The sequence below is a fragment of the Malassezia vespertilionis genome, chromosome 2, assembly GCF_029542925.1.
Source record: "Malassezia vespertilionis chromosome 2, complete sequence".
NCBI lineage: Eukaryota > Fungi > Basidiomycota > Malasseziomycetes > Malasseziales > Malasseziaceae > Malassezia > Malassezia vespertilionis.
This window is the reverse complement of record NC_079248.1, coordinates 429,503-451,579: the sequence shown is the minus strand read 5'-3', so window position 1 is coordinate 451,579 and position 22,077 is coordinate 429,503. Positions and strand designations below refer to the sequence as shown.

The 22,077-nt window shown below is 53.0% G+C and overlaps 11 protein-coding genes across 11 annotated transcripts; 6 read left to right on the top strand and 5 right to left on the bottom strand.

The window, feature by feature from the left end:
* Positions 1-55: 55 nt before the first annotated feature.
* Positions 56-674, bottom strand: MIC10 (Mitochondrial inner membrane organizing system component; the record flags this gene model as incomplete). The annotated part of the gene is made up of 2 exons (XM_056205886.1): positions 56-513; positions 545-674. 2 exons carry the CDS (start codon positions 672-674, stop codon positions 56-58), a joined length of 588 nt encoding a protein of 195 aa, XP_056061861.1.
* A 96-nt stretch (positions 675-770) lies between these two features.
* MGS1 (DNA-dependent ATPase mgs1) lies at positions 771-2,492 on the top strand (the record flags this gene model as incomplete). The annotated part of the gene is made up of 4 exons (XM_056205885.1): positions 771-1,369; positions 1,415-1,489; positions 1,518-2,127; positions 2,154-2,492. 4 exons carry the CDS (start codon positions 771-773, stop codon positions 2,490-2,492), a joined length of 1,623 nt encoding a protein of 540 aa, XP_056061860.1.
* Positions 2,493-2,577: 85 nt separating this feature from the next.
* Positions 2,578-4,053, top strand: MVES1_001030 (uncharacterized protein; the record flags this gene model as incomplete). The annotated part of the gene is made up of 1 exon (XM_056205884.1): positions 2,578-4,053. The coding sequence occupies one exon, from the start codon at positions 2,578-2,580 to the stop codon at positions 4,051-4,053; it is 1,476 nt and encodes a 491-aa protein (XP_056061859.1).
* An 81-nt stretch (positions 4,054-4,134) lies between these two features.
* MVES1_001029 (uncharacterized protein) lies at positions 4,135-5,769 on the top strand (the record flags this gene model as incomplete). Its single annotated transcript, XM_056205883.1, has 1 exon — positions 4,135-5,769. The coding sequence occupies one exon, from the start codon at positions 4,135-4,137 to the stop codon at positions 5,767-5,769; it is 1,635 nt and encodes a 544-aa protein (XP_056061858.1).
* A 3-nt stretch (positions 5,770-5,772) lies between these two features.
* On the bottom strand, positions 5,773-7,221 carry MVES1_001028 (uncharacterized protein; the record flags this gene model as incomplete). Its single annotated transcript, XM_056205882.1, has 1 exon — positions 5,773-7,221. One exon carries the CDS (start codon positions 7,219-7,221, stop codon positions 5,773-5,775), a length of 1,449 nt encoding a protein of 482 aa, XP_056061857.1.
* Positions 7,222-7,316: 95 nt separating this feature from the next.
* MVES1_001027 (uncharacterized protein) lies at positions 7,317-11,117 on the top strand (the record flags this gene model as incomplete). Its single annotated transcript, XM_056205881.1, has 1 exon — positions 7,317-11,117. One exon carries the CDS (start codon positions 7,317-7,319, stop codon positions 11,115-11,117), a length of 3,801 nt encoding a protein of 1,266 aa, XP_056061856.1.
* Positions 11,118-12,327: 1,210 nt separating this feature from the next.
* MVES1_001026 (protein-histidine N-methyltransferase) lies at positions 12,328-13,444 on the top strand (the record flags this gene model as incomplete). Its single annotated transcript, XM_056205880.1, has 3 exons — positions 12,328-12,450; positions 12,476-12,910; positions 12,941-13,444. The coding sequence occupies 3 exons, from the start codon at positions 12,328-12,330 to the stop codon at positions 13,442-13,444; spliced, it is 1,062 nt and encodes a 353-aa protein (XP_056061855.1).
* Positions 13,445-13,461: 17 nt separating this feature from the next.
* Positions 13,462-14,147, bottom strand: ubc8 (E2 ubiquitin-conjugating enzyme; the record flags this gene model as incomplete). The annotated part of the gene is made up of 2 exons (XM_056205879.1): positions 13,462-13,907; positions 13,937-14,147. 2 exons carry the CDS (start codon positions 14,145-14,147, stop codon positions 13,462-13,464), a joined length of 657 nt encoding a protein of 218 aa, XP_056061854.1.
* A 452-nt stretch (positions 14,148-14,599) lies between these two features.
* MVES1_001024 (uncharacterized protein) lies at positions 14,600-15,143 on the top strand (the record flags this gene model as incomplete). Its single annotated transcript, XM_056205878.1, is given in 4 exon segments — positions 14,600-14,673; positions 14,693-14,775; positions 14,808-14,923; positions 14,955-15,143. The coding sequence occupies 4 exon segments, from the start codon at positions 14,600-14,602 to the stop codon at positions 15,141-15,143; spliced, it is 462 nt and encodes a 153-aa protein (XP_056061853.1).
* Positions 15,144-15,196: 53 nt separating this feature from the next.
* Positions 15,197-19,396, bottom strand: VIP1 (inositol hexakisphosphate and diphosphoinositol-pentakisphosphate kinase; the record flags this gene model as incomplete). The annotated part of the gene is made up of 5 exons (XM_056205877.1): positions 15,197-15,387; positions 15,452-15,489; positions 15,526-16,374; positions 16,603-19,332; positions 19,389-19,396. 5 exons carry the CDS (start codon positions 19,394-19,396, stop codon positions 15,197-15,199), a joined length of 3,816 nt encoding a protein of 1,271 aa, XP_056061852.1.
* Positions 19,397-20,392: 996 nt separating this feature from the next.
* MVES1_001022 (uncharacterized protein) lies at positions 20,393-21,638 on the bottom strand (the record flags this gene model as incomplete). The annotated part of the gene is made up of 2 exons (XM_056205876.1): positions 20,393-20,446; positions 20,592-21,638. 2 exons carry the CDS (start codon positions 21,636-21,638, stop codon positions 20,393-20,395), a joined length of 1,101 nt encoding a protein of 366 aa, XP_056061851.1.
* Between the last annotated feature and the right edge of the window lie 439 nt (positions 21,639-22,077).

The following is a 22,077-nucleotide window of genomic DNA, read 5'->3' as shown; positions in this document are numbered from 1 at the left end:
GGCGCAAACAAGCAATGCGACATATATCATGCCGCGGCCAGCGTACCCAGGTCCACTAGAGCGCGCGCACCTTGTCGTTCGTAGCTCCTTGCACCGAATCAGTAAGCTCCTTGCTCTTCTCCGCAACCGTTTGGGAAAGTCCTTGTGCTGCATCCTGGAGGTTGTTCCATTGCTTCTCAACGGCTTCGCCGGCACTGCTCGACAGCTCGGCGAAGCGGTGGTGTGCATTTTCGCCAATGGAGGACGCCTTGTCGGTAGCATCCTTAGCAGTGTCGCTAACGGATGACGCCGCTTTAGATGCATTGTCGGCAGCAGCGTCAGCGGTCGCGCCAAACATGCTGCCCACACGCTTCTGCAGCTGGTCAAACGCAGAGGGCTGCTCGGTATGGACAACACTGTTGCTGGGCACAATACGCACTCCAGGAACAGATACAGGATTAAACGAGCGCTCGCAGTCGGTATATGCGGCACCGAAGCCGAAACCCAAACCCAACCACACGGGCCATGTACGACCTTTTGTCAGTGCTTTGACGGTGATACTTACGGCGCGTCAGCAACACGGAAACCAATAGACCGGCTGTAAAGCCAATACCACTTTTAACAAGGGCATTGCTTACACACAAATCAAGCTTCCTGTTCAAAATATCCTCGCTAGGAACTGTGCCGCCGCTCATTGTGCCGATCCAAGGCATTCACGGCGCACGGAAACGGACGGGACAAAGATCACGTGATATGATAGGGAGCCGCGTCGCGGTCCAACACGCCGGCGCATGTCCACGCCGGGGGAAAATGAGCGCGTGGCATGCCCAAATTGTGATAAAAAGCTATCTTTTGGCGTGTTGAACAAGCACCTGGATCACTGCTTGGCGGAGGGGCCTTCTTCGCTGAGTCCAGGATCAGGCTTGAAGCGCGAGGCTTTGCCAGAGCCCGACAAACCGCAAAAGGCGGCGAAACACGTGCCTGCACTGGACGCGTCAAAGCCGTTTGCGGAGCGTATGCGGCCATCATCCTTGGGAGAATATGTGGGGCAGACAGATGTAGTGCAGGGCGCATTGCTGTCTCTTCTGAAGCGTGGGCAAGTGCCTTCGATGGTGCTATGGGGACCTCCAGGCTCGGGGAAAACGACCTTGGCGCGGCTTGTGACGCGCGCGGCGTCTGATTTCGCGCGTGAAAATGGGCTAGAGATGCCGCAGTACCGTTTTATAGAAATGTCTGCGACAGTCGCCAGCGTCACAGAGGTGAAGAAAACGATCGACGAGTCCGTGCACAGACTGCAACTCACAGGCCAACGCACGGTGCTTTTTATCGACGAAATTCAGCGGTTTAATCGCGCACAGCAGGATATTTTCCTTCCTGCATTGGAGAAAGGGTGCGTGCCTTTTTTGGCGTGTGTTTTTTTTTTTGCTAACGGTAGCCATATCACATTGCTTGCAGCAACGACAGAGAACCCCTCATTCCGTCTGCAAAGCGCATTGCTTTCACGGTTACGGTACGTCTGGGAGCGCAACTCATATCAGCGTTGTGGTGCTTACAAAGCTCGGCATCGAAGAGAATGTACAAGTGCTGTCGCAGGCGCTGGATCGGGTGCGCGCTGCCGGCGATGTTGTGCATACATGGATCGACGAGCCGCTCCTCCATTGGATTGCATCGATGGCGGACGGCGATGCACGCACCTCGCTTAATGCATTGGAGCTTGCACTGGTTACAGGTGACGAGCATGCTCCAGCGGCGCAAAATGTGCGCCACCTAAAAGCCGCGCTAAAACGCACAGCGCTCAAGTACGATCGCACCGGCGATATGCACTATGATACCATTAGCGCCATGCACAAGAGCATCCGTGGCTCCAACGCAGATGCTGCTTTATACTGGCTCGCACGCATGGTGGCCAGTGGTGAGGATCCGCTTTTTATAGCGCGGAGGCTCATCGTTTGTGCGTCGGAAGATTGCTGCTCTGCCGACGCGCTTAGTCTTGCGCTAAGCACGTACAAGGCCTGCGAGATTGTCGGCCTGCCGGAATGCGGGATCAATCTGTCGCACTGTGTCATGTTTCTTGCCGAATACCCCAAATCCACGCGCTCGTATCGCGCGTGGAAAAAAGCAGTGCGCATGGTCGAGTCCGATTTCAATGTACGTTTCTGCCGTGCTCACGTCAGTACCCTGTCCCAAACCATATACGGAATGCACCTACGAAAATGATGCGCGAGCTTGGATACGGCGAGCAATATCGCTATGAACCAAGTTTTGCGCACCCCGTGCACCAGGAATTCTTTCCTCCTGAATTACGGGGCACACGCCTCATTTCTCCACCGTCAGATGCTGCGTTGATGACGCCAATGGAAGCAGCAGCAGCTACAGGTCCCTACGCATGCCAACGTCAATTCTCACTTGGCTCGCGTGCTGTAGACTTTGATCTGCTGGACGAGTGGGAGGCAAAGCACAACGGCGGCAAGCCTTGGCCCGGGCGCAGCGGACTGCAGCCGCCGAGCACATAGTCAATGTCACGTGCCGTCGTTCAACGACGAGCGTTGCAGCGCAAGGAGCCTATCGCCACTCGCCAACCCCTTGTGGGCCAGTGCAATGGCCTCCTATGTGGTCAATAGCGTGGAAGCTGCGGTAGAGGGTGCGGCGGTCGAAGATGTCTTGGAATATGTCAAAACGCTCAAAGTACAGGAACTGAAAGATCATATTCGCGTCATCAACGAGAATCTGCCGTGGACACAGCACCTGCGTGTGACGGGGAACAAGCCCAGTCTGGCGTCGAACTTGAGTGAGGTTATCCAGGCGTATGCAGATGCGCCTTTGCGGTATAATCAGATGCTGCTTTTGTTTGCTCCGCTAGGCTTTTACGGATTTGCCCAGCATCTCCGTCGACTGCGTGACGCAATGAACAGTGGGGCTGGGTCTGGATACTATGGCCGTATACCCGAGCAAGGATTGAGATCGACAGGCGTGGATGCGCATTCCTATTCCGGCTCAAGTCACGCCAGCGGCGCGAGCGTCAACCCGTCGCTTTCCACGCAGCAACTCCGGTTCAGGCCGTCGCCATTTTATGAAATTAAAGAGTTTGTCTCTTCTATTCTGCAGGTTCCAGAAGCACCGCCAGCCACGGGGCGACGGCAAATTGTAGTAGCTTTTACGCTTTCCGAAAAGCAGACAAGTCTGCTCAACGATATCCCGGGGCGATACCAGCTTCGCCTCTTCTCCACCACGTTTGACCATTACATCGCAGCCGTGAGTGGAGTACAGATACCGGCGCCAGTAGAATTCCCCTACACAAGCGAGGTACGTATCAACGAGCGATCGCTAGGCGTGAGCCTCAAAGGGAGTAAAAAGCATGCTGGTCGCGTCTCTCCCCCGAACTTGAACCGGAACGGTGCGGTGCATGTACAGGCGGGGCGGGTGAATAGAGTTGAAATATCGTATGCGAATACGCCCCAACGGCACGTCGTCGTGATTGCACTGTGCAAAGTGACCACGGCCAAGGAGCTCACCGAGGAGCTCAAGGCCCGCCAGTTTCGCTCAAAGGAAGAGGTGGTCCAGAGAATGCGGGAGCGTGCAGGAGACGAAGATGTGCTTACGGGCGCGTCCACACTCAAGCTTGTCTGTCCGCTTACTTACATGCGCATGGTGATTCCATGCCGTTCCAATATATGCGACCATATCCAGTGTTTTGATGCGTACAGCTTTTATTCCATGAACGAGCAATCGCCGCTTTGGCTCTGCCCTGTGTGCAACCAGCAAATACAATCGGCGGACCTGCGCATGGATGGCTATGTAGAAGGTATTCTGGAGCGGGTGCCGATGGACTTGGAGACAGTGCTTGTCGAACCTGACGGTGCGTGGCATTCTTTGGATGGCCAGTACAATGAGCACTCGCGCGTGATGAACCACGCGTTGACGATCAAAGAAGGGACGCCGCTGTCGGATAGCGGGGACGAAACGGTGCCGATGACGCCGCCGTTGGATGCAGATACCGACCTTGCACCCAGCAGTGACCCTTTTTGTGTGCCAGCAGATGTGATTGATTTGACGTTTGATAGCGACGCCGAGTAGTCTGTAGCATTCTGGATGCGTGCGCAGCGTTGGGATGTATGTATGTTGTGGAGGTTGGCGTTTGTCTTTTTCCGCACGACGATGGCGACGACTGCATCCGCGTACAATTTTCAGCGGACGACCCGCCAGATATTGAAGCGGCACCGCAAGGACCCCGCGAGTTTTATTATGCATATCCACCAGCATTTTATGCGCTTTGAAAAGCAGGATGGATGTTTTATGATGGAGGCACGCACCAAAGACTTTTTGCATTTTGTTCGCGATCAAACGTTGCCGGTCGACTTGATCGAAGTATTTTTGCAAGCAGGTGTTCCGTTCTTTGAAGGGTGTTTGATGGTCGAAGTACACGAGCACCGCAAATCGGTGTCCCTTTCCAAAGAGACAAGATTGCTGGACGCCAGCGCAAAACACGGCACCGACCCTGATGCGCTGCCTATGTATTTGCAGGAAGGAGGCCAGTACGGATCTGGGCACTTGCACAGCCTGCGGCGTGCGATGCAGAAAGACAACGAAATATACCCTGCACCAGATGGAGTCGAAGTATACAGGATCGTCTTGCGTCCTACCGTGGAGACGCTCTGGTCCGACTTGAAAACGATGGACGCCAAGCTTGGCGGGCTATGGAGTGACGAAGAGGCACTGCGCATTGAGGCTACCATTGTGAACCTAACTGCACCACCATTGTGTCTTACACCCGATCCACACGTAACATGCATCACAAACCTAATGCTCAGCAGCACAATGCCTCCGGTACACTTTCCGCACACTCCTAATTTCCAGCAGTACCGCATGGACAAGGCCGGAAACAAGCTAAACAGTGTAGAGCTGGAACTAGAGCGCAGCCAGGATGCCCGGCGCGATCAGATCATGAATATGATGAAGAACGGCTGGGCTACCGCGTCCGTCCCCAAAGCTGGAGCTGGCCAAGAGATCGCCATGTGCGACAGCTCTTTTGTCCCAACATTTTCGCGTCTTGACTTTTTGCGCACCTGGCGCGAGAACAAGTCTAAAGAGACGCAGCCCATGCCGGAGCAGCAGCTGGCCACTGAGCCACAAGGCCCGGTGCAGAAGGCCAACGCGGTCGAGACGAAGAAGAGTACACTCGCAAAGAAACGCAAAAGCGGCAAAAATAAGGAGGACGCTGCGAAAGGAGCGTCGTCCAGCCCTTCACAACCACCAAACTCCAAGACCAATGGCGAAGCAGTTCCCAAACCGCGCTCCAGAGCAAGGATGCGAGAGACGGAGGATGGATTCCCTATACCCACAGCCATCAATACAAAAAGCAAGGAGAAAACGGTTGTGTTTCCCGGCACCCAGCAACAATTCACATCGATTTCTCAAAACAATCCTACGCAAATGGCCGCAATGATGGCAAACGGGCGCACGATGCAGAACGTGTTCGGCGGCGCACAAATTGCGCAAGGCGGCCCGATCGTGGCACAGCAGCCGCAGCAGCCATACAATGCATCCAGCTTTACGCCCCCATTCGGGGACAATAGCGGACTTGTCCTACCGGAGAGCGGTACCGCGACCATGTCAGCTCCCATGCAGCCGTCCAAGTCGCAGCCGTCAGGGAGTGCCACACCTGTGCTGCCTGCAGCACAAATGGTCTCGCCTTTTGGCCTCGCAAACGCCGGCATGCAGTCTATACCTTCCTCCTTTGCCGCACAGCCTTCCATGAATCAGGAACGCGACAACGCATGGTTTTATTCATAGATTCTATGCATTACTCTTTTCTATCACACGTACAGCTCTGCGCAGCCAGCGTCGTCTCCGAGTCGCTGCAAGATGCCGCGGCGGAAGCGTATCGAGATTCAAAGCGTCCATGTGTCCTTCGTCGTCGTCTTCGCTTCCTGGGTCGTCGTCCAACAGTTTTGACGGTTCGACCGGGGCGTTTTTGTCCAAGCCGTATGCATATGGCGCCGGATTCTGCCATGAATTGTCGGTAAATACAAATCCATTTGCGTCCACACCCACTGTGCTCCAGCGCCCGCCAAAGTCAATGCGCCAACCGTCGCTAGGAATCCACTCCCAGCCCTCGTCCAACGCAAAGTCCTTGTTCTCGCTCACAAGCGGCGACGCTCCCTCGGTGGTGTCCGAGCCTGACCATCCGTCACTGCCCCTGGTCCATGGGCGGCGCTCTTCATCGTAAAGTGCAAGCCCGGACCATGCATTGTCCGAGTACACAGATGTCCTTTCGTAACGCTGGTTCTCAAACACTTCCATATCGCGCCAACCACGCTGCCAGACATATTCCGGCAGGCTGTCTTCAACTAGCACATCCATAATGCGCTGTTTCAACTGACGTTGCCGGAGTGTACGCTGCCGTGCGCGCTTTCCACTCGACATGTGAGCCACAATGCCGTCGACCGTAGGCTTTACCCACGGGTGGTGCGCGATAAACAATGCCTCGCCACCCAGTACAATCATCCAGTGCAATGGCAAAAGGGGGCCGATAAAGAACATGGCAACCGTAGCAAATATGGACAGTTGCAGGAGGCGCAGGGTGCTTGGAATATCGGACCAGTTGACGTGCTTGACCAGCGGTGCAATCGCATCATACGAGTCGATAATAAGGCGCATCATGTTTTGCACTTCGCGCAAATGCACAAAAAACTTGAGCTCACCCTCGCGCACGGGTCGTGCCTCAAGCGGTGGGCATGGCGGCTCTTGCTCGAGCACTTTGTTGGGAAAGGAAGCGCGCAAAGCATCGCCGGGCGATGCCTCAGCAGCTGCTTGCGTAAGTGGGTACCGCACAAAGTATGTATTGCACAAAATAATCACCATCGTCGCTGGCGCGACGCAAAAAAGCAGGCGTGGATGCAGCATCACAATGGCGTACGCTGCCATACAAACGCATGTCCAAAGCCAGTCGTCCCACATGAACGTCGATTCAATGGCATCCTGTATGGCAAACAAGGGGCCGCTCTTTTTCACAAACCCGCGAAAGTTGATCGATGTGGTGGCAACCGAGAGCGGACTCTTGCGCTTGTCTTGTGGAAGCCTTGGCGGCTCGCCGCTCACAGAAATCATGCTGTTGATCACAAGTGTATGCATGGTCCCAGCTGTACGCTCAGACAATGATACAGTAGAGTGAGAGCCCTGCTTAGACTTCGCATTGCCTGTGAGTCGCGTCAGGTTTTCCTTCGTCACAGGCGCCTCGTCCATGATTAGGAGAAGCCATCGTGTCGCCGGGCGCGGGGTACTGCCGGTCACGTGGCTCCACGTGCACTGGCGTGCTGCGTTGGTTGCCCTTGTGCAGTATGGAAGCGGAGCGCTCCGTGTACAGAGCGCTGTGTCCACGCATCGCGGTACTGGAAAGTGAAGATGTGACGCATATAGCCGAAGGGAATGGGCTGCGCAACTTGACCGAGCTTCTCCGGCCATTTGAGGCGCATACACACAATGGTACGTACCGCCAACCTCTGACCAAAGTCGCAGTACGCACCTCGCAGCTTGTGTCGCGCACCTATACCAACTTCTTTGTGCGTTTTGAGACGCCTGCTGCGTTCTTCATTTCTAGTGATGGCGCGGAGCCTGGGACGCTGGACAATTTCCTCGACCAGGTTCAGACGCGTCTTCGCGCGCACGGACAGGCGCTCAGCGGCACGATCCCTTCGCTTGTGCATGACCACGCGATGGATGCGGACGGGCGCGCTGAAAAAGAAGCATACGGGCGAGCATCGCAGCCATGGTTTTCTGATATTGCAGAGTACCTGTACCGGTACAGGCCCATGCGCTCGTACGATAGCTTTTCTCATCCGCAAGCCGTGATCCTTGCAGTCTCCTCCTCCAACCCTGACCCGATGAATGCATTTGCACGACTGTACCAAGAAACGAGCACGGGTATGTTTGCGGAGGAGAACGTGTTGCGGTGTTACTTGGTCCTACACGATACCAAAAAAGAGGGCAATGACAAGCAGCGATCCATGGCGCTTCTGCAAGAGGTCAAGAAGACATACGGCTTGCAATGTGCAATGCTTGCACTTAACAGCGCGTCTGCACCTGATCCAGCCGTCCAAGCGCTTTTTGCACAGGAAAGTAACGCTGCGGACAGCCGCGGCGCGTTTCCTGCCGCACCCGACGCGCTCGCAAAGTTCTTGTCGGGAAACGACAAGGACCAAATCCAAGCATACGTGCGCGAACTCGTTGTGAAAAGCATGGTGCCGTACATGGAGCGGAGCATACAGCGATTAAACGAGCAAGTCGGGCACTCGCGTCGTGGTTTTACCGCCAAGCTCTTTGGCGCCGGCCGCAAACTTTTCAGCACACGCAGCGCGGATACGGCACATTCCGCGCATAGATATGATGTGGAGACGCATACCTACTCTCCTAATACGATCACTTCGCAGACGCGGCGCTTGGCGGATCTCGCATTTTACATGCAGGATTTTATGCTCGCCTCAGAAATGTACGACGCTACTCGTCGCGACGCACAAGTGGACCATGCCGTGGAGTACAGTGCTGCTGCTGCGGAAATGGTGTGTATTACAAAGCTGCTTGAGGCTGCGGCCGCCCAAGTGCGGCCGCCGCCGATGGATCCTCTGTTTTACGCGTGCTGTGACGAGTACCTTCACACTCCGAGCGGCCATTTGTACGCACTACGCGCCACATTCCTCTATACCAGCGCGCAAAAAATGCTCAGCAACGAGCTGAGCGTTGCACATGCGCTTATCCATGCCGCATCCTTCACAGACGAGGTGCTGCGGGGCGCAGTACTCGAGCAGGCATCGTTCGCGTACCTCTGCCTTCCCACACCGCTGGAGCGCAAAAGTGCCTCTACGCTGTTGCGTAGTGCGGGCTCGTACGAGGCGTGCGGACAAAAGACGCTCTCATTGCGCGCCTACCTCTCCGTACTTGCTTTTTACCGAAACCGCGCGTGGCCGGCAATTACCGATCATGTTCTTTACAAATTGGCGCTCCAGGCTCACAATGCAGGCCACGCACTCGATGCCATTTCCTACCTTGTCCAGCTCTTGCACGGTGGCTCGAAATGGATGGCTGAGCGCGACGAAGAAGTCGTTCGCGAGCTGTTGAATGTGTACAAGTATGCGTCCGAAGAGGCCCATGGTCCTTACGAAATTTCGTTCCAGACACCGATCTGGAGCGTGGCCGATGCGTGGATCGCGACCATGGGCGGGCAAATGCCGCGCTTTTTTGACCTGGAAGCACAGATTGCTGCGCATAAAATTCGCCTCGGTGACAATACACATATAGCGGGTATCGAGGAGACATTTACCGTGCACCTTACCGCGACGAATCCGCTGCACACGCGCCTGTCCATTTCAAACGTGCGCTTGTACTTCTCAGGCATGCAAGAGGCGGCTGCGTCTGACGAGACTGGAGACATTGCGCTCGAGGCGCAGGAAACGCGACGCATTTCTATACACGCGAGGATTGCACTTCCTGGTGCGTATCGCCTCGAGCGCATCACATTCCGGCTCGGTGGTACTGTGCTCGTCATGCAATCGATGCAAAAGCGGGGTCCGCGTCTCCAATGCACAAAGGAGCAGCGCATTACACCTGCCTACGCGCCCGACGAGACATTGACTGTCCAGGTCTGCGAGCATGTGCCTCGTCTTGCGATAGACTTATGCAAGCTTCCGGAAAAAGCGTATGCAGGACAGCGCTTGAGCTTGATCTTGGGTCTGTCCAATCCGAGCCCCGCGCCATTATCGCACTTGGCATTGGCGTATGCGCCGAATGAAATGGTGCTGGGCGTGCCAGAGGCACAAGATGGCGATTCCATACAGGTACCTGCTGCACTAGCACGACCCAGCGTGCATTCAGCTAGCGTTGCATCCCTTGCGCCAAGCAGCTCAGAGACGCTTACCTGTGCATTGCATACGATGGAACAAGGCACACTGCACCTGAAATGGCTCTTTGTGTATCAAAATAGGCGCGGAGAATATTTTCAGAGCGCTTGCGAGCACATACTTGAGGTGCTTCCTGTGCTTGCTGCCACGACCAAGATCCGATATACCCCACCGGGCTACCTTGTCTATTTGGCGCTGGAAAACCAGAGCGATGAACCGATTCGTATTCCGAGCATTACCTGTGCTAGCGAGCTGTATGCTGCAATACCACAAACACTGCCTTGCAGCGATGCACTGCAGCCCGGCGCGCGATTTACCACAGCACTCCGCTTTGCGCCACTGCCGCACATCCAGGCGGATGTGATGCTGCCACATGCGCTGCACACGCTGCGGCCATTCCTTGGCATGCAGCCCGAAGCGCTGCCTGCACGCTCCATTTGCTTTACACAAACGCGTGTCTGCAGTGTCAGCGACGCACCGCAGTCTGGCTCTTTATTCCAGTGCCCGTCTTTGTACGCACGCTGTCGAAGTGCTTGGCGTTTGCGTACACTCGCGCATACGTACGACTTCCTCCCTGTATCTGTCCGTGCAGACACTTTTTCCGTGCTCGAGTCGAATGAGCTAGACTTGCTTGTAGCGTGGGTTTCGCCTTCCCAGCACGGCCAATTGTACCTCCCAGGCACGCGTCTTGGGCTTCGTGCAGACACAGCACAAAGCTTTGAGGCACTCGCGGCGCTTGGAAAAAGCAGCGGTGCCAACAACATGTACGAGGAAACGACGCGTGAAAGGCAAGCGATTCTTGCCAAGCTCCGTCGTTCGCCGCTCTTTGCGTACTCGATGCCGTTGCAGCTCGATGTGCCCACCAAACACATCTCGCACGACTTTTTCACTGGCCCCAGTGTTTTGGCGGCACCCGTGACGCTACAGCTTGCCAACGCGTCGCCATTGTGGTCTCTTTCCTATACACTGCGTCTACTTCCGGCCGGTGCGATCGAAAAAGGCGTCAAACTTCCTGTAGCGCCGTGGCTCAACGCTACCGTGCTGCGTGGGACCATTGCGCCTTGGTCCGTCGCTTCTGTTGAGACAAGTACAATCGTGACCGCTGCGGGAACGTACCAGCTCGGCGATTATGCAATGGATGTAGTGCTGCATGTGGACAAGCGCATTGTGCACACATTTTCTCACGCAGCAGCGAGCCACGGCGTTATTGTGGTATCGCAACTTACCAGCGTGCATCCTCCGTTGTAAAGTGTGTATCCCACAACGTAATGCGCCCGTCTTTTGCCCCTGCTGCCATCAGCCGAGGTGTTGGTTTTGTCGCGAGCGATACCGATTCGTCCTCGCTGCTGCTTTCGGGGCCAAGCGCCAATGTGTGAGTGGTGTCAAAGCGCGCATATGCGAGCGAGTAGACACTGTCTTTGTGGTACGCAAGCTTGGCGAGCAATATACCCTCTGGCATGGAAAGTATGCGGATGAATGAGTCCCACGAGCCGACCGCAACAACGTGTGCATCAGCGCGCATTGCGACGCACGCATTTCCAGGGTGTTGTGTAGAATATTTCTTGGATAGCGCATTGGGGGTCAAGGCCGTATAGACAAGGAGATCGTCCGCGCCGACAGTGAGTACCGCGGACTTGTCGGGTGTAAGGCACATGCTCATCACAGACTCTGTGTGCTCTTTCGACGACCACAAGAGCTCTGCTTGGCCCAGCTTTTCATGGTGGATTGGGAGTGTCCATGCCTGTGCACTGCCGTCCTCATACCCTGCAGCAAGTACGAGTGATGAATCACGCTGTTCAAGGCAAAGCCCCATAACAATTGCGGGACGTTCTGCACCACTTTTTACAACTGCCAGCTTTCCCACCGCTTCCGCAACGCGGATTCTTTGAGGAAGCTGGAAAATATCAATCCACGCGGATTCCAGTATGTTGGGCACGGCAAGCCAACCATGCAGCGGTCCATCAGCTCCGTCTGGCGCAGTGTTAAGCACCATGTCATATCTACAATAGTTTAGTGCGTTGACTTCCACGCTGGCTACCAATTTGGGAATGCCCAGCGCCGTCGTTCCTCCGTGAGGATTGAGTGCAGTCTCGGGCGTCGCCCACACACGTACACAGTTGTCGCGCCCGTGTCTGTGGTGAGTACTGGAAAAATACATACGTGACAAGGTAGCCTTCCCACGCGTCTGCACGCAGGATCGAATCTTTGTGCGCGTCCCAAAAAAATTGCGGGCGGTAATCGACCATGCTCGATACAGAGACGCGCCCTTGTGCATCCCCAGCAACAAGCAGTGTGTTATTATTTGCAAAAGATACAGAATTCACGGGAGAAGGAGTGTGGTGGCGGAGAACCCAAAAGGGTACCGGAGTCTCGTGCCGATGCGCGACGCTTGTCAACGACATGGTTTGGAACACGGTGATCCATGCGCCAAATTTGCATGTGGAGGTTTGCGTTCGCCATGTCGTTTTCTTTTGGGTTTGCCGAAGAAGGTGCGGGCGATACAGGCGTCCCGGCTGTGGATACACAGGATATGCAGAGTATGCAACAAATACATGCACAGCAGGAGGATATATCGGATCTGGTACGCTGGGCGCTTCGACTTACAGCAGCGTGCCCAGCTTCCTGACAAGATTTCCTATTCGCCTTTGATGATGCGTGTAGGCAACAAGGACATTGCAGTGCCGCGGCGCGACTTGTTTGATGTACGCTTCCAACTTTTGCATGAAACCAATCAGGAGAGTGTGGGTGTTGTTGCTGCAGAGGAGAACTGTGATTTGGTCCCAGGAGTCTACGAAGGCGGCCTCAAGACGTGGGAATGCGCCCAGGACTTGGTTGCCCAGCTCGCACGGACTAGCTGCGCATATGCAAAGCAGGATACAGTATGGCCGTTAGGCAAGCATATAGCCGAGATTGGATGTGGCACAGCCATTCCGTCGTGCTTTTTGCTGCGCACGCTTCTGGATATTCCCAAAGACCACGTTCCAGAGGGCTTGCACACGGTCATGGATCTGTGTGATTATAACCACCAGGTTCTTGTCTTGGTACGTGGGTGACATGTGCACTAATGCTAGGTCGTATACCCAAACTTGCTGCTCACTTGGTACTTTTCGCCTGAAGGCCCAGGAGCGAATGATGCACATTGCGCGTCGACACCGGGCGATATTGAATTGGACAATCAAGTGTTGGACGCGTTTGAGACTTCCTTGAAGCAGCGTCATATCCATCTTCGCTTCTTTTCCGGCGGCTGGAGTACGCTGGATCTCCGCGTCAATGGCAGTACCAAGGCAGATATTGTCATCTCGAGCGAGACTGTATACTCGCTTGCAAGCCTCCCTTCTCTGTACCGGATCATGCGTGAAATTTCGTGGCCAACAGCGCAGGATGCGCCACACCCTGGCCTATCGCCAAATACGACGCTTTGCCTGGTCGCTGCCAAGGTGCTGTACTTCGGCGTGGGCGGCGGCATTGATGCGTTCATTCGAAAAATCGAGCAGGACCACGGCTGGGCTGCTGTGGAAAATATAACGCAGCATGGAGTAGGCAGAGTCGTGGAGCGTGTAGGGTGGGCTACATAGTTACATTGGGTAAGTCGCTACTCAGAAAAGACGCTGTTGCCAATGTCGGACATACTACCGATATCGCTCATGTCTTCGTCGTCATCCACATTGTCAGCGGCATCCTCTGCATTCGGTGTTGCGTCTTTGCCTGCAGTTTTCCCTGTCGCAAATGCCGCCACAAATGCACGTACTTTTCGATCGTACGCGTCTGCGTCGCGTAATAACATTGCCGCTGCTTCTCCATTCAATGGGTCAGTGGGATTTGGGTACCGCAATAGCTGAGGAAGAAAGGTTTCAAATATATTGATACAATCAAACATGGGCGACCATGTCTGATTGATCACGTCCAGGCAGACAGAGCCCGAAACTTCATCAATGTTGGGATGAAAAATTTTGTTCACAAATCCGATGGACGGAGATTTGTAGGGGTATTGGTCAGGAAGCTCAACGTGTATGCGCCATACGCCTTTCTCATACGGCGCTATGGGTTAGTAACAGGCATGAACGTACTCTCTGAAGGACCTTGGAAAATTACATGAAACTCTTGCATATTGTCATCCACAAGATGGATCTCGTAGTCTGACATGATGCTGAACGATGAGTATTTATGCCACACGTACAGTTTCATTACATCCGTCTCGATGCGTCGCTTAGGAACACTGTACTTGGAGTTAGTCCATGCTGTGGCAAACACATTGGGGGTGGATGAGATACGTATCATGAGTGTAGTAAAGCACAAAGTGTTACGAAATGCACACGGGTCTGCGCAACGCGCAGGTATAACTCAAATAATCCCAAAAGTAGATGGGGACGATTGTGCAATGGCCTTTCGCGCTTGTCACTGGTAAGGAGCCCCGATAATTGCGCATGGGCCCACAATGCTTTTCAACACCTGCACTCATTGGCTGGAGATGAGCTGTTTGGGAGGTATGTTTGTCGTGGTAACCTGGCGTGGTTGTCCCACTGACGCCTACCTTCGAGCTCCATTACTTGCTACTACCTGGTTGCACTGCTCTCTTATAGAGGTGCACAGTTTTATACAGCTTTTTCCCTTAATCTTTGCTACGCACCCGCGCAGTAGGGCCCAAGATTGCCGCTGTGCTCCAATCGAGGCGTTAAGCAATTGTGTGGAAGCGCACCCCCGTCGCTTCCGTCCTTCCACAGCAAGCAGTGATGGAAGCGAAGGAAATCCTGGCAAACATTGCTTTTACCACATCTGGTGCATTGGTCGATTATGTTGACAGTATGTGTGCACGTACTGTATAGACTAACTCTCTTAGAAAAAGTCGTCGTTATTTTGCGCGACGGAAAAAAGCTCATCGGCATTCTTCGTTCCTACGATCAATTTGGTACGTCCAAAAGAGGGTTCCTTACAATACAGCCAACTTTATGTTGCAGGAAACTATCGAGCGTGTATTTTTAGGGAATCGCTACGCGGATGTCCCCAAAGGTTTATACATTATACGGGGGGAGAATGTTGTTCTCCTAGGCGAACTTGTACGCAATGTGAAGACGTACTGACCTTTAGGATCTGGATATGGAGGATGAGTTGCCGAAAGCGACCGCATCACCTATACCCGCCTCAGCGGCGCAAAAGCTGCTTGAGGCAGTTGCTGCGGAGAATCAGTCGAAAGAAAAGCTTGACAAGCGACGGATAGCCGTACTGCGCCGGGATTTTGGCTTCTCTGGCGAAGGTGCAGAGGGAGACAGCTACTAGCTATAGTTATGGAGCCCAAATGCGTACCAAATCCAAAATAACACAAGCAAAAATTATTTGCGCTTCTCTTCACTCTCGATGCGCTTTTCTTCCTGGACCACTTCACTGACAACGGTACTTGTCTGCCTCATCACAGTTTGGTCATCTTCTTGCTTGATTTCCTCCAAAATGACCTCCTCCGGCCCACCAATTTCTGGGAGCTGTTTTGGAAGGAGTGCGACTTGCAAAAGTGAGGGCGGCTTCGCTGCCAACGTGGTATGCAACCAAATGTGCAAGCCTAGTTTGTCAGTGTTGTATCGTGTACATACTCTCGCGCATCTCAGCAGCAGTCACGTTTACTGCGCGACTAAAGGTCAGTATGTATGTAAGACACAATACGTACATGCCGCGTTCCGTACATGTGTCGGCCAACAAGTCCAGATTGTCGTCTGAGGTTTCACTCAGGAGCCTGGATAGCGCTAGACTCTTGTCGTCATCCAAGAGCCGCTTTATATGCGCAGCAAGACGTCCCCGACGCAATCTATTTCCACCCCAAGCGGAAAGGTTGAAGATGGTAACGAGCTCTTGAATTCCTTGTGGGGAAATGGAAGAAAGCGACTTGCTCTGCTCCATCCCCTCGCCGCTGTTGGCCTGTTGTAAAACTGGATCGTCTAAATTGAGATGGTTCACTTCTTTCACTGCATTCTCGCGCTTCACTTCCAAGCGCTTTCGGATTTTCAGGCGCTGGCTGGGAAGGATACATGTAGAGGGAAGCAAAAATGGGGTATAAATGACCATCAATGGCAGCAGCTCTTCCAGCGTTACCAGAATCAACAAGAACAAGGGCAATTTGATCATATCAGACCCATGCGTGCGAATCATAGTCGTCTCTTCAAACGTAAGGGGGCGGCCCGTCTCGCGCACTTCCGCGCGAATCTCCTTTACAATCGTCCTGTTGCTCCAGATTTGCTTCACACCGTTCAAGTAAAATCGAAAAAGATATTTGATCGTAGACCACATAGACTGCATACGCTCTTGCATTGTCTTTGGCGCTTCCTCTGCCTTCTTGGCTGGAATTTCTGCACCTGTTGTCTTCCTTTCTTTATCTCTCGAGTCATCCAAGCGCCGCGGTGTCGAGCTCATCAGACGCATAGAGGGAACCATTGATGCATTAATCTGATTCGTATTCGATCTCGCCTTAAAAAGGCCCTGGCGCATCGCTACTTGGAACGACGGCAGCGATGCAGGGATACTTTCGAGTCAGTACTCCAAAAAACGACACCTACCTCCGCACGCCCACGCGCGAGAGATGTATAAAATATGTATTACATAAAACTCTCGATGAGATCATTGTGCCAAGCATTAGGATCCGGGTGCATACAATGCAATACAGCAATCAACCGATACGTCCAACAAGAAGGAGCTTGGACGGATCACCTGTTCCATGAAAACGATTCACGTGACCACTATGGAGGCCTACGTTGAAGTAACACTGTAGCCATCGATGTCCATGCACTTGTATGGAATGGGCACAATGCGCTGGTCCTCGTCCTGCTCGCCAAAGAATACTGCTGAGCCTTCCACTTGACCACGCGCTGTCTCATTGTCTTGGCGTTTACAGCTGTGTGTAGATAGCTTGGCTATAGCCTCGTCAAAGTCCATGTGCGTGGTCAGCTTGCGGCTTGGAAGTGGAGTAAGAGCATGACGAGCATCCAGGTTGATAAAGAGTACCTCGTTACTGTGTGCGCCCTCAGAGACAGAGATGACTAGCGAGAGTTCCGGTTTGCCTGCGTTGCTTGCCAGCGTGTCTGTTGGACTTGCGGAATTGCTATGCGACGTTTCCCTTTCATACACTTCGAACGTGATGCTCGAAAAGTAGTCCATCGGCGGTGGGCGGGGCATAATCACCTTGAGGTCTGAAGATAAGATAAGATTGAGAAGTGTGTGAATGTGCGATTCCTTGGTAAAATAGAATGCACAAAGTCCTTTGACTTCTGAACTCTTTTTCAGATTCCCGATGATGCTTTTTAAAAGCGGCTGAGACGTAAGCAAGCCAATCTGTTCCTTTTCCTCTGATGTAATCCCATATTCGCGGGGACACACGTAGTCAAACAAAACAAGACTCAAGCGATACAGCTTGTGAAGTCTGTTGAGGCGCGGCTCCTCGTCGGGCGAGTAAAAGATTCGCTCTAAAAAAGCGCGGTTGTGCAGTCCGTCATGAGATAGCATGTCAGACAGTTCACTCGCACGCGTAGGTTCGTGAGGCTCCTCGTCAAAGTCGTGAATAAGTTTATCCCAACGCTCCCTGAACAACATGGGCGTCTCGTGCGTGCACCAACGATCTTGTACTGTGTCCACGTCGAGCGTCTCGTAGTTCTTGTGCATCGTCTCTCCCAAAGATAGCAAAATTTCGCGAATCGTACCACCCATGAGTGCAGGCGGCGGAAGATCCTCTGGCCATCCCACTGGTCTTTCGTTTTGCGTAGGCGATCCCGGAGCGAGGTCCTTTTTTAACTCCTTCTTCACACGGTCGAGTAGGTCCTTGGCGGCATTTGAGTCGTCCAATAAATCCTTGCGCACTACCATTTCCCTCGGTTTATTGTCGGTGCTGTCATCCTGTTTTTCGTCATTAAGGAATGCGTTCGCAAAAATCTCTGCGCTCGACAAGACGCGACGCTCTGAGCTTGTGTATACAGTGCAGTTGTCAAGTGCCTCTTTGTTCATAATCAGCATATCACGGCGCATGTTTTTTCCGTAATCGCGAGCCTGATGGCGTGCGGCATGGGAAAATTCGCCGCCCCACTTAATGATGAGCTGTGTCTTCTCCAAAACGCCAGTCTCCTTGTTGAAGCTTGGCTTTATTTGAATCTTGGTCCCTGGCATGTCCTTCTTGCGCTCAATTACCTCAATCAAAAACAGCAGGTCTTCCTCGTTCGCATCCGGCAGCTTGGACGCTTCCTCCAACGCTTCCTCCACGAGTTCAAGCTGCTGGCGCAAAATAATTTCCTCACGGCACCCATGCAGAAGAGCAATGACGGGTGCTGCAAATGGCTCGCTCGCTTTAAAAGAGCGTTTCAACTTCTGTTTTGGCGACCTGTCGCCATGACGAAATACGGTCACATTGGCTTTGAGAACCCAGCTGGACGTCTCCTCAGATACATTTTCCAATACACAAGGCGAACGCTGCGGACAAGACGCCACATTTGCCTCGAAAAATTTGGAGAGGACTTGGGCGCACTTGTCGTAATACTCGTCATTGCCTTTCACAAAGCTCCAGCCATTGACATCAATAACGTAGCTTTTGTCTTTCACGCGCAGTAAGTCAAAGCCACAGATAAACTGTTTGAATGCAAGGCTAATCTCGCGTGCAATTCTGCGCTCATCGGCGGTGAGCTCCGTAATGTACCGGACTTCTTTGCCGTCAGGATTACGTTTCACAAGGCCATCAACCACAGGAGACTTGCGCGTCTCTGCATGAGCAAAGTCTGGACCAATCGTGTATATCTTAATGTCCTCCGCATTGTCCACATCCATGAACTCTTCATAAATATAGGACCCATCCGTCCGGGGATATACCAAATTAGGATCAAACTCAGACGATTTATTTCCTACTTTGCGGAACAGCCGTCGCCCACCGCCGCCCCTAGATTTAGGGAAGTAGATATGCACATTGTGGTCCTCGCCGCTCACTGGCTTCTCGACAAACGGCTTTCGAATGCTCTGTCCATTAACCACCAAAACATCTTCATCGTGCATTTCAAATTGTTTCGGCACATGTGCGACTGAAATGTCCACACCAAGCCTGTTCTTAATATCTTGAACAAGCGCAGGGTCCAAATCAGGACCTCCATTCCTATCCACAGACAAACTTGGCGGTGTAGGAACGCCAGATGCGGCCAAAATACGCAAGACAGCACGCCGGTCCCACAGCACGGTTTGCAAGTCCAAATCATTAACACACACTGGCTTGCGCAGATGCACATAGCGTATTGCCTTTTCCAGAGGGAATCCAGTGCTGAAAAAGGAAATGAGCACGTCGACAATGGGCCACATTTCCACGTCTTCGTCGAGAATCATCTTGTCGCCGAAATTGATAACTTCGACATTGTCCTTCAAAAGCAACCTGTTTAGAATATTTTGCATAGGCTTAGAGCGCGCCTTGCGGTCCATAGCCGCCACACCCAGACGAATCCTGCTCGCCAGCATAATCCTATGTCGTGCGTGAAGGAATGCACGGCCCAAAATCGTGTGCCGTCTTTTGTGCACGTGCGCATTGTGGGGCATAACATTCTTTGACTGGCACACTACTACTACTACATGCTTATTCGCGCTTCAGCGCCAAAATCTCCCCCATACGGAAGAGACGAAAGAAAAAGGAAGAGAACCATTTGATGCGTGAGTTTGCATCTCCATATCTGCCGTAGCACTTTTGTATGATCCGTCTGCAAAGTCAACATCCAGAGCCATAGCCAGTGTATTCACACGTAGTGACAGCTGGTGAATGGATTTGGTGCAAATATACATATAGATGGCTGCAAATACCAGAAGGATTGCAAATACCATCCATAAAACAGTAGTGTGAATGTGCCTCACTTGAGCTGTACGCTGCAGCACGAATTGGAGCCGACTTGGATAGCACGGTTTCACTGCAAAGCGCGTTATGTACGCGTCGCTTGTGTATCCCAGATGTGCTTCTTCCTCGTACTCAACTAATCGCGGAGACAATGATCCCACTCCATGCACGCGCAGTATAGAAACAGGAACGAAACTTGGGAACGAAGGGACAATGACGCTTAGTATTTCCGTGTCGGTCCACGCCAATGTGAATGTGACCTCGACTTGTGCATTTACCCCATGTAAGCTCATAGAAGGGACGGAAAATCGAAGCGCCGTAGTCTCGTCACCTGCTACGTCTGTGCTTGATTTGGTGCCGACGTATTCTGTCTCAAAAAACACGGTTGCAGGGTAACCATTGACTCGTACTTGAGCATCAAAAGGCTCCAACACCCTGCCTGTACCTTTCGGAAACAACAATAAGGTGTAAGCTTGCACTGAAAGAGGACCATGAATAAACATCAAGATACGATGTTCCATGCGCCTCTTACCATCTGCACCAATGGGCCACACCTCATGGTTGACTGAGTTGAAACGCAGCGCATCGCAATGCTCAGCATCTTGCAATATAGTGCGTAGAGAAGTCCTCGTGTATGCAATTGTGCACCGCTCCAATCCGTAAATACGCACTGTGCTGACCCCCTCAATCGGGCATATTACGCTGCCTTTAGATTCGGCCCGGGCAACTTTAAGTTGATATTCATTGTCTTCTGACGTTCGTGAAGTTCTTTGGATAGCATACGTGTGTGAAGTGCAAGGAACATCGCTGAAGCGAAGAAAAGGTAACGTATATGCCCGCGGTAGGATGCCAGACACAATCGAATATGCATGAGTAGTGTGAGCTTTGCCACGCACGCAAAAGCGCAATGGACTTGCGGGTGGATCGCCAAACATTCCGCACACTGCGTCAACATTGACCACCAATGCAAATTTACGGGGAGCATTGGACACACGTCCTGCAACACGCACAAGAGCTTTTGAATTCATGTCCAATTCTGTTGTTACGCTGAGCTCGTGCCGAGCAATGATGCTTGAATCTGCCTCGATCTCAAGTGAATCTAAGACCAGCTCTTCGTCGGTGCCATCGAGCTCGCAATAAAGGATCGACTCTTTGACCAGCAAAGACACACGCGGCGTAGCAATTGTCACTTCGAATTGAAATGTCAGCGTTGACCGCAGCGCATAATCGTGATATGCTTCGCTCCATACACGCTCCAGAGCGATATCCATAGAGCATTCACACAGCGCTGCATTCCCAAACATTGGTGGCTCGCTCCCTTGTTCGACAGGCTGCCCCCATTGTAGCGCTAGTATATCTGTGCTTGGAAATGTGCCCTGCAATTGCATCATGCCATTCAAGGTAGACCAAATCGGTAAGCACGACATTGGCGGCTCCGTACCCAAAGTTGGGGGCGCATCCGGGGAGCCCTCAAAGCCATGGAATGTGCATTTTAGCGAGTTCTTCACGCTGAGCAATACAGGAATTTGAGTATAGTACGCGAGAGTACTCCTGCTCCGTCGTACTACGGTGGAAAAGTACAGTTTTATGCTGATTTGCAACATCGCGTCCTCCTGCTCCCATGCACTCGGCACGGTCAAAGTGTAAACGTTTCCGATTTTTGATACACAAAAAGGGTTGAGTATTTCCATATTTTCTGGTGCTGCCGTGATTCGTACTGCGCTTTCGGTCAGGCTAAGGCCCCTGGGCGCAGCAAGGAGAGGCAGCGCTTGGGCCGTTTCAAGGCACTGCACCTCCGCATCCGCTTGAATTTCATACGCAATACGCTCATCTCCAACATTGATAGTAATGTTTTGAGATAAAGTAATGCACGAAATGGATACTTCACTCTGCCGGCCCTTATCCGCGAGCTTAGCGGCGCCATCGGATGTGAGCAGCGCCATGCCAAAAAATCAACGTTGCGCCGCGCCGCGCACAGGCCATAACCATCACGTGATATATTCTTTCTCCGTCGTGCCGCGCTTCCTTTTGCCAAGTATGCGCCTAGGGAAATTTGCTTGCGGAAAAGCAACGGTACGTCCGCCTGTGCGCACATTTTCCTTGTGTGCGCCAAGCGCGGCAGCGGATCGTGGTGGACGCAGTAATCGTGACCGTCCACGTCTATCCCGCCGCCCCCTTCCGCCCTTCAAAGAATGGGTACGAGGCGAAGGAGAGCAATTTCGATATCCAGCTCCTGGTCAAGGACCGCATTGGATAGCAAACACGCCATTTCCATTGAACCCTGCATTTAACCCGCCACCGCCAGTGCACCAAAAAATACGCGACGATATGTGGCGCCTGCATACAGAGGCGCCCGGCCAATGGACCGTTCGGTCCTTGGCG